At 37.5% G+C, this 14702-nt stretch overlaps 1 protein-coding gene across 1 annotated transcript; it reads left to right on the top strand.

Annotated features, from left to right (window-relative positions):
* Positions 1 to 6377: 6377 nt before the first annotated feature.
* On the top strand, positions 6378 to 14677 carry LOC135479465 (renin receptor-like). The gene is made up of 8 exons (XM_064759309.1): positions 6378 to 6443; positions 8575 to 8723; positions 9141 to 9278; positions 9735 to 9833; positions 10536 to 10727; positions 11616 to 11765; positions 12315 to 12440; positions 13240 to 14677. The coding sequence occupies exons 1-8, from the start codon at positions 6383 to 6385 to the stop codon at positions 13444 to 13446; spliced, it is 1122 nt and encodes a 373-aa protein (XP_064615379.1). The 5' UTR covers positions 6378 to 6382; the 3' UTR covers positions 13447 to 14677.
* The last annotated feature ends 25 nt before the right edge of the window (positions 14678 to 14702 follow it).

Here is a 14702-nt window from a genome sequence, read left to right as displayed (position 1 = left end):
TCCCCTTAATACTGAACGCCAAGCGCGGAAGCTACAACTTCCTCTTTTAAGGTCTTAGCTTTCACCCTACCAAGGATTGATCCTGGATCTGTAGAACTGTAGAACTGTAGACGCATCAGAAAAGAGATGATTTCTTATTTTGATACGCCTAAGTTCAATACTTCGGCTTTAGGCCTACAGTGTTTCATAGGCCTCCATTCCACATGCAGATTAATCAATAACTATAAAACAGATTTATCGATTCCTAATCAGCTACTGAAAGAGTTACAAGCGTGCGTGCTGAGCATAACGTCCACGAGCGGAAATGAGTTATGCTCGGACTCATAAAACCTATTGCGCAGACTCCACAGGACTATAATATTTGGAACTGATTTAGCAAATCCGTTAGTGGAGTAATCTCTTCAATCCTCTATCCAAGATTCACTTTTATTCATTTTATATCATTTCATTTTACTTCATTGTTTCATTTTGCTTTCGGTTATTACATAATTTTTATTTTTTTGACGCCGGGAGCTGAACTATAATAATTTGGTTTTATACATAACTTATACATTGTTCAGAGTATTAACTGACGTGACCCAAAAATGAACCTTCGGAAAAACGTTTCAAATTGAAGAGACGCTTTGCTAAATGTATTGGACATTTTACAACAAAACGAATGTTTTAAGTCGGGTCACTGCGTAAACAATGTTTACATTATTGTATCCCGGAACTTTAGATTTCAATGGATTTGTGGATTTCTAGTATTCTTATATAATTTATATAATCCTGTAAAATGCAGTGATTAAGAGCGTCAGCGTATTAAGAATCATTTTCCCAAGTTTGACCTTCAGATAAAACATAGATTATAGTTTATGGCCTCAGACTCTTGTCATAACACAAATGAAGTTTACTGAATAAATATTTCAATTCAAAATATGAAACACCATCAACAAGCTTATCGTCTCAACACACATATACAGTCCGCATTTAGCTTCGCTATTTGCTAGTATAGCGAGCTGGTTGAATGTCGTGACACGTGTTTTTTTCACTATGTCCTCAATTTACACAAAATAAGATCTCACGTGATCGCACAGAAGCGTAATTGATGATGTTTTTGTATGTGGTAACCCCTTGGTAGAAATCGTTTTTTGGTCTGAAATCTGTTCGTATATATAATGTATTATAACAATGTACGAGTACAATCATGTCTCATACATACAAATGTCCTCATTTGTCTCACGGTGTCAAATAGATCGTTCCGAACTGTCGATCAAGAACACGAAATTGACCAATCATAAGCAGCATTACAAATAGGTCAACCGGGTGTCCCACACACTGGTTACAATGTTTAATGTTTCTGTGACGTCATGACCGGGAATGAATAAAAAACAGCATTGCCACAAGAAGTGGTGGTGGGATATCGGTTGTGTCGGATCCATCCATTGTGTTTAGTCTATAGTTTGTCGCTATAAAACCACGCCTGACAGACAAATGTTGTGCGTAATCTGGACTGTTGGCTCATTACTCACCGGTCAAGTGTACAATATTTACGCATGCGCGCTTATGATCAGAATAAACTCTCATTGCATGGCAAATGCACAAAATACATAAAATGTGCCTACAGTAGGTTATTAATACCGATATGTCTGACTGAAAATCATTCTCAACAGAATTAATCTTGGGTTCCTGGGCTTTATTTTTATCAGCCTGGTAAGTGCATGTTTATTGGTATATATTGGCCGTTTATCATTAAAAACATAAAAAAAAATACTCGAGCGTTCATGATCAGGTTTGATTCGACTTCTATAATAAACAGCTTTCGATTTCAACAATTAAATTATGGTCAAAGGCAATTGGTCATTATATGTAAGTATATCACATTTTTCATATTATTTATTTATTTATTTGATTGGTGTTTTACGCCGTACTCAAGAATATTTCACTTATACGACGGCGGCCAGCATTATGGTGGGTGGAAACCGGGCACAACCCGGCGGAAACCCACGACCATCCGCAGGTTTTTTTCATATTAATCAGACGTATACTGTCCCGTATATGCACGTTCTTCGGCAAATTACGCCTCCGTCCGGTCCTCTTCACTGATACATGTATATATGTATATGACAAACAAATGAGCGTGTTTCGAAATATTTTGCAATAGGGCCTACAGTGAATCACGTGACACTGACCTAGAATTCAAACACTCGCGGCCTGGCTGTCTGGATTGTCCAAGATACAATTAAAACCCAGCAATTGCCAACATACATGTACACCTACACGTATCTAGCAGTTTGTCACCTCCTAGATGGCATATTCGACCTAGATATTCGTATTTCTTTCCCGTTTTGTGGCTGCACACTACTGTGATTTCGATTCAGCTATGACTATATTTAAATATATATATATCTATGTACTTGAATGATTTCCAGCTGAACTTGTTTATCCTAATATCCACTAGCGCTTGTTTACTGTCTTCTTCTCCGCGAAGGTCACGGTGACCCTGTCTATCCTACTGAACTTAACGCCAACAGAAAGTATTGATCCGGAAACTGCCGACCACTAGATGGCACTTCACCTTCGGTAGAGCTGGACGAATTCCGACGCGATTTCATTCAACGCAATCTCGGAAACGAACACCATGCGCACTGGATCAGTGGTAACTGGTGTTTCCAAGGAACTACATGTTGTATATGTCAAGAACAATTTAGTTGGCGATCAGTATGGAGCTAAGCAGTTTTAGCTACCAATGAAGAAAAACATAAGAGTGATCTTAATGTAGCAATTTCAGTTTCAGTTTTAGACAACTGTACAATACGGCCTATATGGATCCCAGATTGACACTTGTCATGCACTTATATACACACAGTAAGCTACTGTAACTATCAACCACACTGCCACCAAACATTTTATCAGGCAATATGATTACTACTGGATCGGAATACCTCAAACTCGGAGATAAAAATAGTTCAACATGGCGACAACTCATGGTAGAACTCATTTCGTGCGGTCAAGCGTGCACTTGTTGTAATTGATCGGCCTACACCTCAAAACCACGACGACTTCGGCTACTTATTGTGGGAGTAGGGTTACTGGCGGTGTAATTGAAACTGTGTCACATTTATCAGCTGTAATCGCTCCGTGGAAGCACATTCTAGGAGGGTAATGATCAGTAGAAGGTAAACAAATCGAAGCGCCTATACGGTTAACGCGTGCCGGTATCGGGTTTATAATGAGCCCATGGCGAATCACGAAGCTATTTTTAGGATCAAAATCTTCCGCATTTTGAGCTCTACAAATTGATGACCTGAACAAAAAGAGCAGTCATCTAATTTGACGTAAAGGCGTCAAATGCATTGGATTGTATTTACATCCAGGCAAAACAGCATGGAAGTGAATGAAATATAACAATCAATCATTTATGAGTCTAAAATAATAAATATTTGCATGATACATAGTCATCTTTATAATGATCAGGGTACAATTTGAGGTCATCATTTGTCTTTTGAGCTCTTAAAAGCGAGTGAATAACATTTGGACCTTTAACTATCCTTTCTTTTTCGTTTTTGTTGTGCTACGGAAAATAAAAACAAGTACCGGTACATAAATTATAATGGGACATAAAGTTAACAATTGTTTTTTTTTTTAATTATGAAAATCTTTACTTTATGTATTCATATATTTTATTATTTATGTATGACTTTATTTATGAGTATTTATGACCTTATTTATGAGTATTTATGACCTTATTTATGAGTGCTTATGACTTTATTTTAGACTTTATTCATTAAGAACTTCCTATACTTTGAAGTTAACATTTTTTGCTTAGGTATAAGATTATTTACCTGTTTAATTGACACATGCGTCATGTTCAGTACTACTTCCGTTATGCAACAACAGATAGATGGAGTAAATCCGACAGATCCGGCAGGAAACCGTCATTTTTTTGGCATGAAGCATGACTTTGTCAGTAACTGGATATATACGTATGGATTAAATTGATTAAAAGACTGATTTGTCGGCTGATTGTTGCTTAATTCATTACATATATGGGCGTTTCTGAAACGTGGTGCACACAGACTTTAAACGCAAGATGTGGAAGAAAAAAAATCGGGTCAAGCGTATATTGACTATTTGATGGCTAATGGGAGATAACTCTGCCAAACCTCTATTTTAAATGCAGTTGGTTGTATCCTATTGACACGACCTGTGAAAGTGGCATTGTTAAAAAAAGACATTCTTGATATGGAAGAAGCTTCACCAAACTATTCTTGTTTTAGAAACATATCGGAGATCTTTAAAATCAAATCTTTGTGGGTTGTGCTAACGGGAACTTCCTTAAAATCCGGTGCTCTCGAGATAATCAACCCAATTTTACATCTCGCGATTTGTTGATCGATATGGTAGTTGTTTTAAATAAGCAACTCTAGTGGAACATGTCCAATCATACATGTGAGTAATGTATTTTTAGGTTTGTCATTTAATTTAAAACTGATTTATTTTCAAAGACATTAATAATCAAGAAATTCCGATCGATTATCTCGGGCGCAAGTCAGAAATACATCAAAAACAAATTAAACCTTTCCCAGGTATGTTGGTTTTGTTCACAAAATTTTTTTTAACCATGCAACTTTAATTAACGCTTTCATTTATTTTAATCCACTTGAGTAAGAAATCTGAAATACCCGTATATAACATGCTAAGTTTCGGAATGTTACGCCTCATTTATGACTCATTACTATTTATTTATTTATTTTATTTATTTGATTGGTGTTTTATGCCGTACTCAAGAATATTTCACTTATACGACGGCGACCAGCATTATGGTGAGAGGAAACTGGGCAGAGCCCGGGGGAAACCTACGACCATCCACACGTTGCTGGCAGACCCATTTGTATAAAAGACTGGTCACTGATCACTTGGTGAGCACTATTGAAATTGTTAATTACAATCGCTATTTAAGATAATATAGGAGCAGAAGTTTCCTCTGCTGGATTTTTGTTTTTGTATATAGCCATTCCACTTAAAAATACATCATTGGACTTCCGCAGGTTGCTGGAAGACATTCCCACGTACGGCCGGCTCATTACTAAAACTAAGACTTAGTTATTTAGAATTTTTGTTCCAAGAACAATACACTTACATATATTTTAGGGGCCTCCGTGGTCCAGGTGGTTAGCGTGTAAGCGCGTTGCAATAACGCTCTCACCACTGCTGTTGCTGTGAGTTCAAGTCCAGCTCGTGCTGGTTACTCTCCCGAGAAACCTGTGGATGGTCGCCGGTTTCACCCGGGTGTACAGTGCATGTATACTACACACTTAATTAAATGTTTATACACTCGTTGAACCCGGGGAAAATCAGCGACCTGTCCCATGTGTATACTAGTAGCTCCCAAACCTCCACCCAGGCAAAGCCGCCCCAGACAAATCAACGGGAGCGGGATTTGAACTTGTGATATTTATTTAGTTAGTTAGTTATTTGTAGCCTATGTACAGTATATATGTATGTTTAGGGTTTAAAATCGCACTTAATAGTTAGGTGTGTGTACATATATACTGTGTCTTATTTGTGGCAGGGCGAGTCCGGGCAGCCAAAAGAAAATCACCCAAAAGAAACTGAATTGACTTTTGCTTGCATGAATTATAAGCTCAATGCACATGTAGCCTTTAGTCTGGATTGTGCCGATCTCCCAGATGTATGTTTCACTGCAGGAATCAGCCCCGCGCATTCACTCACCTAACTAAGATGTTTAGAATTCATATTTCAGAGCAAAAGTGTGTGTAAATGTTTACAAGCTTACGTTAAACAGAACTGTTTCTGCTTTGGGTAGTGATCATATATATATCCGCTAATAATTATTCTATTTAATAGCATACATAGGCCTATACATATAGCTGTAAGTTTGTGTGTCGTGTGTCGGTCTATAGAGCTGTGTGGGTCTGCAACAAGTAATTATATATTTTGTTGGTAGCCCGTTGCTTTGGACAACGGTATAGTAAGTCGGTTTGCCTTCTTTATGATATTTAGACCTTGCCACCAAGGGTAAGGACTTTCAGACACTAAGCTTTGGCCCAGTGGATCTACTTGATGTTTACACAAGTTGAAGATTCCTTCTTCTCCTAACAACTTAGAAATGCAAAGTTTCGCCCCCTTTGTGAAGTGGTATGGTGGCGCTGATTTCGGGAGGAGATTTCTATCAATACAATTATTAAAATCTCTTCAGTTCAGCAATTTTGTAATGATTCGCGCAAATGGAAGACAGAAATAAAATTATTTGGGGTTGTTTGTATTAAAGTTTGTGCACATAAATGTGAAATAATAGGGATATTTTGGTATTATTGTATACTTCCGGTTGAGATTCTCCTTACATGCCACAGCTGTCACATGATAAACGTTATTCAAGATGGTGGACAGGATTGTCGAAATGTCTATCTGTTCAGTTTTGATCTCGTGTTTTGTCATTGGTAAGTCTCTCCTTTCGTGAAATTATGTTTTTCTAATTGCAGGTATATGTCATTGCCGCATGTCATATTTGTTTGCAGCGGTTAGTTTTTGAATAGTCCTTTTGAGATTGAACTTACCGGGACCTGTCAGTATCACATGATTTCAACAACAACATGCTCATGTCGGACAGTAAGCGAAATCTAACCCGATTTGTTTCCTCATCTCTCCATTGATAAAAAAGGCAGAAACAACCAATGGTAATGTATCAGACCTTTTGGTTTAGTTCTTTTAAAGTATTTTCGTTCCAAATTATTACCCGCGTGCTCAGTATGTAAGGGGACGTGGGAAGGCCTGCCACCAACCTGCGTGTTGTCTTGGGTTTCCCCCAGGCTCTGGCCGGTTTCCTCCCACCATAATGCTGGCCACCGTCATATAAGTAAAATATTGTTGAGTATGGCGTAAAACCCCCCATCAAATAAATAAATAAATAAATAAATAAATAAATGAATATTGGTGTGGGGGGGGGTGGGGTGGAGGAGACTTGCATTGCCATTGTCTTAGGCAAGTCGAAAAGCTAGGGCTCTTACATGTACTTATGCCTAGAATACATGTATGTACTAATTTAGTATAGCACGGCATGATGAGTAATCGGGCAGTTGTAAAGACTGTGTTTGTTCTTCTGTTAGTCGATGAGCCTCCTCCCAGAAGTGGGTTTTACAATGAATAAACCAAGTCTCACAAGTTCACGATGATATAGAGGAGATGGAGTGGAGGCTGCCGCAAACTAACGCAGCTAAAACGCAAAATTGTATGGTGCTTCCAGGACTGAATACACATCTCGCATAACCGAGTCTGTCACCGCAACAGCGACGTTAGCAGCTGCTGCATAATCACACCCATTAGCCACGTTAGTTCGCGAGAGTCCCCACCCTGTTTTGTCTCAACCTGCGAGAACTCACAATGCCGAATTGGCTTATTTTCGTGACTTTACCATGTGATAGCAACCTCAACTTTCAAATTCCCGGGCACCTACCATCACATTCTTTTCCTCATTTAGCTAGGTGACATGACAGAATTCTAGGGTATCTTCTTGGAAGTTTTAACTGCAAAAATTATACAGTGAATTGATTGGTAAATGGGAGAAAATCAAGCTCAGCTAGCTGGGACACTACCCAGGGTAAGACAGCGCCCAGTGCTGGTCACAGAGACTTCCATGTGGACAATTTCACTAAAAAAACAGCTCGAACCCTACCTTACATGTGGCATTTATTGATTCTTTGAGTTGACGAAGGTGTAGTTATGTCACAGCCAGCATCAGTAAATCATCTTATAACATTAATCGAACTGTTGAAATGTTTGAACTCCTGCCAAGCCCTGGCAAGGCACCTGTTAGCTGTTAGTAAGCTAAAATGTTGACAACGAAATATGAAAAAACAGAAAAAAAACAAAAACAAAAAAAAAACCCACAAATAAATTCATAATGAAAATTTGGAAGGAATTTTCAAACAGGCTGCAGGTATCTTGGTGGAAGTTACAGATCAAAACGTGGATGTTGGTTTGATTTAAAAGTTTTAACAGCTTCCGGTTGAAAGCTGTCTATGACTTAACTACACTTCGTTCGACTTGGGTAATCAGTGCATAGCAAATGTAAGGTAGGATTTGAGCTGTTATTTTTAGTGAGATTGCCGACGTGGATGTCTATGCGACAGGCGCTGGTCACTCCATTATGATATCTGTCCCAGCTGGCTGACCTAGAGACAGTCGTGTATGTTTCTCTTTCTCCTTTTTGAAGTTTAGTTGGATAATATGACAACTAAATGGATCACAACGTCTGTTTATGCAGTGAACGACGATTCGTTATAGGTACTAATATTGTTATCAAGCATAATAATGCTATGATGCTTTGTTATGTTATCATACTGAACGCCAGTCCAATAAAAGAGATAAAACAAGGCAGTATTCGTTCTTCAAGTTCATCTTTTCCCTATCAGCTAACAAAACCAAACTTGGAGAAAGAATGATCTGCCTCATCAGTATATTTACAAATTCCTGGAAGGTTTTACTGCTAGAACAGTATTTGGATTATATTTTAGCCTAGAAAAAACAAAACTTCCTTTAAATGTTCTACATGTACCTTCTTGTTTTTTGCAGGTTTATCCCTGGGTGAAGATGGGAGCAGCCAGCAGTTACATGTCCTCCACTCCCCAAAGTCTGTGAAGTTTGCGCACACAGACGACGTACTGAAGGTCAGTGAGATCCACAAGGTCATATCCAGTGTCCTGGGAGTGGACTCAGGCAGGGTGAGTTTGGAATCTTCAATCTGACATTTGAGACCGTGCACACCTAGGAAAGTCACTATCATAAGGTAGTGGTAAGCCGACGACAAGGTGAAAGGTGATATGTAAAATGAATGGCACTGAATTTTATTCTGAGAACTACAGCTGATAATAGCCAGAAATTTTTAGACAGTGTAACAATCTGTACAGCATATGTAAGTCAACAAAGCCTGTTTTTGTACTTTTTTTGAAAAAGAGTTTTGAATGAATAACTGCCATGTTGTTTAGACAATGTTTTCATCGCTGGGCTGCCTCGAGTAAAGTATATTGGCATGAATAACACAGCAAATGCAAGAATGTCCGTGTTTTTTGTCTTTTCTAACATTTTGAACTACATGTAAATCTGTGGTTACCAGTTGTTAACATGTTTGTTTTCTGTAGGGGATGACATGGAAGGGGTTACTCCAGGGCTCTCTGTTCAGCAGACCTAAAGCTAACGTGTTGGTCACCATCCCTAGATACCACAGTGATCTGGGCAGCCTGAATCTCAACCCAGTGGCCAAATATCCCATCAGTGATGTGAGTATAGACACTTCCGGTTGGTTAGTGTATGAACGGAATTCTGATTGGGATTTCCTGCTGCTGTTTTCTCAGTATAACGACATTCCTAAATGTAGTCCCATGTATCTTGTACTCACACAATTTAACAGTCAGGGCACGCATACCTGGAGTGAAGTTGAAGGTTCTGATCCCAGATGAAAGTGAAATGCTGTAAAATGCTACTCAAAATGATGCTGTATGAAAGCATGTCAGTCTGTGAATGAAAGAATTTAATGTTTATTAGTAAGCCGTCAATTTGGGCAACCAAATGTTTTCCGGAACTTAAATTGCTCTAATTACGGCCCTGGCAGTGAAACGGTACATGTTGATCAGAGAATTAGAAAATTCAGCAGAATTCTTCTTTTTGTCACTTGATGAATGAGGTAAAATTGGCAATTTTCACACTTATCGTTATCTGTTGTTTTTATTCTTCAGGACATTCCATATGTTGACAGCCAACCCTTACTGGACACTATCCAGAGCAACTTTCTGGAGGCAAATCCCATGCTGGTGGATTTGTCTTTAGATAAAAACGTGAGATTCTTGTTTTTTTTCATATGAAGAGTTCAGGCGCAAAAGCAGATTAATTTAAATTTTTTATTTTAAAAAATTGATATGAATCGTAATGAAAAATTGAAATGCATTTGTCTGTTTTGCTCCTGAACTCATCGTACGCACATTCATATGGACTGTATATAAACAGGGTACATATGTGAAACATTGATGAAGTAAAATGATTTTCTGTGAACTCTGCGCCATTTCCTGCATCCCTAAATCAAAGTTGTGTATTAATGTGAAATCGATTATGGAGAGGATGATTAACACCTATCAGAAGATAGAAATAATACGTCATTATTCTTGAATCATACATAATTCATATTCTGTTGATATCAATCAGGCCCTTGTCCAACATTGAATAAATGAAATGCCTACATTTAGTTAGGTTTGGACAAGTTGGAAGCCATCAGTCTTGTGAATATGGTAAGACGAAGATGGTTATGAGTTATGAGTATTTGACTCTAAAAGATACCTCTGCTTGCACATGTGTCACATTGAGTCTGTCATTGACTACATACGTAAACTGTTTTCACTTTGATAAATTGAAGCAAAACTAACTTTACACTTTCAAAAAGGTTGGATTCAAATGTAAAGGATTAGACTTATTTGTGGTCTTAAAAGCAGTTTCTTCCTGAATTGTTGATTCTAATTTTATGTTTGTTTATTTGATTTATCCAGATTTTCGACTTGAAATCCCAGAATCCACAGCTGTTCAATAAGCTGCCGTCAAACCTGAGGAAAATGGCCGCTCGTCTTTTGGACCAGAGTTCTATCCTGCGAATGTTCAATGCTGGTTCTCTGAACGTCAGTAAGGACGCTGACCTGAGTTTACTGGGGGAGCTTCAGCTTATCAAGGAGGTTGTGACTACAGTAAGTTGGGGAGCTGGATATAGCTCAGTCAGTGAGGTGTAGGACTTTAACTGTGGTTTGATTTAATTATTTATTAATTTATTTATCTATTTATTTGATGGGTGTTTTACGCCGTACTCAAGAATATTTTACTTCTACGACATTGGCCAGCATTATGGTGGGAGGAAACAGGGCAGAGCCCAGGGGAAAACCACGACCCTCCGCAGGTTGCTGGCAAGCTGTAGTTTGAATTCTTGTCTTGGACAGGGAATGAGTGGATTTTTCTGCCCATTATTTGTGAGGGTTTGGTGACTTCTGCCTCATAGATCTCTTGTCCTCCACCAATGATGGTGTGCGTATCTGTACCACACATTTGTGAAAGTTTGTCGGTAACTAGCCAAAGGTTGATGGTTTAACTAGGGCACTTCTGTTACCTTCGTCAATAAAACTGGTTTTGGTCATTTAAGTGAACAATTCTGGGTATAGATTCATAGACAGTTCCTGGGTTTTGTCTAACTGAATAATTTGGGTACACTTATATTCACAAAGCAAATCTGAAAATGTTCAAAACTTCTCACACTCAGACCCCTGTGATGGGTTCAAAAATGCCCCAAATCAGACCCTCGATTCACTGTCAAACAAATTAAATCACTTCTAAGATACAGTGAATTAAACTGACAAGTTTATCAGTCCATCTTTTTTAGAAACCTTCACCTGATGAAGAATGTTACAGCAGTTGATGTGTGTTTGAGGTTATGGAGTTATCTCCCTTCCATCACATTTTATGTGAGAAAATTTTATTTTGGACTGAAGACAATATTTTCACATTCATTTTACTGTGGCTTACAAATTGTACTTTGGATTAAAAGATCCGTAATATTTTCAATAATTCCTTGTTATTTTTTGCAGGTTCAAGATAATAAAAAAGCCACCAAGAACCCAAGCCCCGATGTGTATGTTTTTACTATCTCTGGTCTTAAAGCACTCACAGACGAATATAGTGTAAAATCTAAACAGGTGCAAGATGCAAAAGTTCTGCTTGGTCAGTTCTTACATAAGGTAAGTATGCTTGAAACATGTTATCAAGTTTTATAGCTATTCTCATATACTCTGTTCATGTCGACATACAGTTTGAAGACAGTTTGTTCTGGGTTGAGCTTAAATCAGCTTTGTCGGCTTTTTGTGTTTTTTTTTTTTTTGGAGGGTACATTTTTAACCTTGTCTTTGTTGAATTGAGCATCTGAACAGAAACTGACGATCCGGGATGATTATATATGATATACCTTGTGTGTAAATGGACAGTTGTAAGACCACAATTAAATTTTGGCCATTCCACTTTTAACTGAGTGCTAATACAGGCATAAAAATAACATCTAGACAGTTATAATTAAAGGAATATGAAAATGCTGGTGTTGTCATCTGATGCAAAGTGATTTATAGATAACATTAGGCCGTATATTGAAAAAATTGAGTGATCTGATCCTAAATTTAAAGGTGATATTGTGGCTGTGGATATATACATGGCCTTATGTGAAGAAATTTAAAAATATCTTATCTTGTCTCTTTTAGAAACTTAAAACATTTATATCTTGTTCTTTTCTGTGTCAGATGTCTGAGGATTTCAAGGAGCTTTACAAGGGGAATGTTGTTGTTGAAGTCGTCACCTTGACCTCCATGGAGAGTTCACCCCATATGAGACATGTGAGGAGTTTGAAACAGACTGCAGTAGAACAGGTAATTTTAATAGTAAACATGCATTTTGCTTTGAGGATATTTTTGCATAAACACTTTATACATGTATGCAGTTTAGAGCATTAAATGTGCATACTATTGAGTTTTATATCAGGTATTTGACAATTTTCAATCCTGTCATAGTTTCACTTATCCCTGATGACTCCCTTTCAAAGATGTCATGTAGTTGTAAAGTTTCAAATTATCACATATTATGGCATTTTGCAGCATTTAATAAGAGGATCTCACTAGTTTCCCCAATCTTCAGGTGCATATTTGTGAGAGTGAACAAAATATTTGCTTATGCTTTAATTTGCTTTTACAAACTTTCAAACTTCATGACTTCAGTTGAATTCGCAACGAAATTTGCAGGCTGTCTCTGGCTGCCAGGGCTGTGATCAGTGAGGTTGCATCTACCTCTTGCTGCTTCGACAACAACTTTAAATTGCTAAGTTTATTTCGGACACCCATAATTTTCTCCACCCATAATCACATGACTGCTGTCATATACTGAATTTCACCTAAAGTTTGGTATGTAAAAATACTCTTTCAGAAGCATGTAAAAGCCTTAAAATGATACTAATGCCCTGATTAAGTTTGATCAGAAATTAAGTAAACTTCATCCCCAAAATCTTGATCTTTAATGGAAAAACTTGAAATTTGCCAAACTTTAGGTCAAATACAGTAATTGAAAATTCCTTGAGTACAGTTGTAAACACCAGTCATACAAGTAGATAAATAATCAGTAGTGAAGTGTATTTATTCTCACCTGTTTTCATACATGTAGCTGGTTATTCTACAGGATAATGGTGTGCCAAGCCCTAATCAGATCAACCTTGCTGACAGCTATGACCCTGACTTCCCCGTCTATTTCAACATCATCCTCTGGCTTATGGTAGGACTTGCTATCGCTATTTTCATCATTGCTTACTGCATGTGGAACATGGACCCAGGCCGGGACAGCATTATATACAGGATGACCAGTCAGAGGATGAAAAAGGATAATTAGGAATTCAAAATATTAAAATATAAGAAGGGGAAAAAAGTAGTAGGTATGGATCTGTGTGTGTGTTTAAGTTAAACTAGTCTTTATGTTTTGTGCGTATGTATATATACAGATATATCAGGAGAGATAGTAAGCACTGAAATCGACTACATTGTAGTAAAAATAACGTTTGTTTTGCCTCCCCCCAACATTATGTGATATAAAGCTGTTCGGGCGAGTTTCCCTAAGACATGAATGATACAACTGCAGAGTTATCTCCCTTTGTAAATTACTTCCTAATGCAGACAGGATAGTACATATAAGCCAGTGTAAAGAAGTAAGGAATTTGTGAACAGAAGAAAAAGTTGATGCTGAGTCATGTTTCTGGTTTCCACAGTATAGCCAGTAGACTTTGGTTTTGTTTGTCTTTACACAGCAAATATTGCAAATATTTGGGAACAAAGGGTAACAGTTTCACAGTTCTGTAATCAGTAGGTCAAGGATACAAACATATTATTGAGTGTTGTATATTTATGCAATGACCTGTATAGATAAATTCTTTACTAACAGAGGTGATTATTACAGAATGTTGGATAAACCATGGAGAACTTCTCCTGATTTGTGGTGTTCTTTCTCAGTTTATTTCCATTTCTCATATATGAAGCATTGTAATAATTAATCGAAGGGTAAATCATATAGATACATTTGTAAAAAAATGTATGTCTTAGATACTTTAGATGTATATGTACTATACCTTTTTTTCTGAGTATTAATTGTTTCATTTATGTTAATTGGTTTATAATATGATTTTATGGTTGATATTTCGTTTTATATCAGTACTCAGGTTACCTTTTCATTGATTACATAGTACTTGAAGTATTAATTATACGATGTAAATATGAATTTAGTACATGAGGGTTATGGTCTAAAGGCTTCATGTGCAAGAACTTTTCTGAATTGATGTATACAAAACTTTTGCTGTTGGTCATGAATTCGCAAGCAAAAAGTCGGACACAGTGCTGCTTTGTTGAGTTATCTCCTCTGTCCAATACCCCGGGTCCTTGTACTGACCTCCTTTTGGATTCAGCTCGATTTGTTAGCACTTTTGTTGTCAAAACATTCCATGGCTGTGAAGATGTCTGGATGAATTAAGTGTTTGGTTAACTGGAAGCCCTTGTTATCGGTACTATTTTTGGACCAATATTTGTTTAAAACATTTGTGTAATTGTCACCATGCTCTAAGGGCTTCTGGAATAAATGATCCAAAACCTAAATTCTTG

The sequence above is a fragment of the Liolophura sinensis genome, chromosome 12, assembly GCF_032854445.1.
Source record: "Liolophura sinensis isolate JHLJ2023 chromosome 12, CUHK_Ljap_v2, whole genome shotgun sequence".
NCBI classification, from domain to species: Eukaryota; Metazoa; Mollusca; class Polyplacophora; order Chitonida; family Chitonidae; genus Liolophura; species Liolophura sinensis.
The sequence above is the reverse complement of the archived record's forward strand: the minus strand, read 5'-3'. Positions and strand labels throughout refer to the sequence as shown.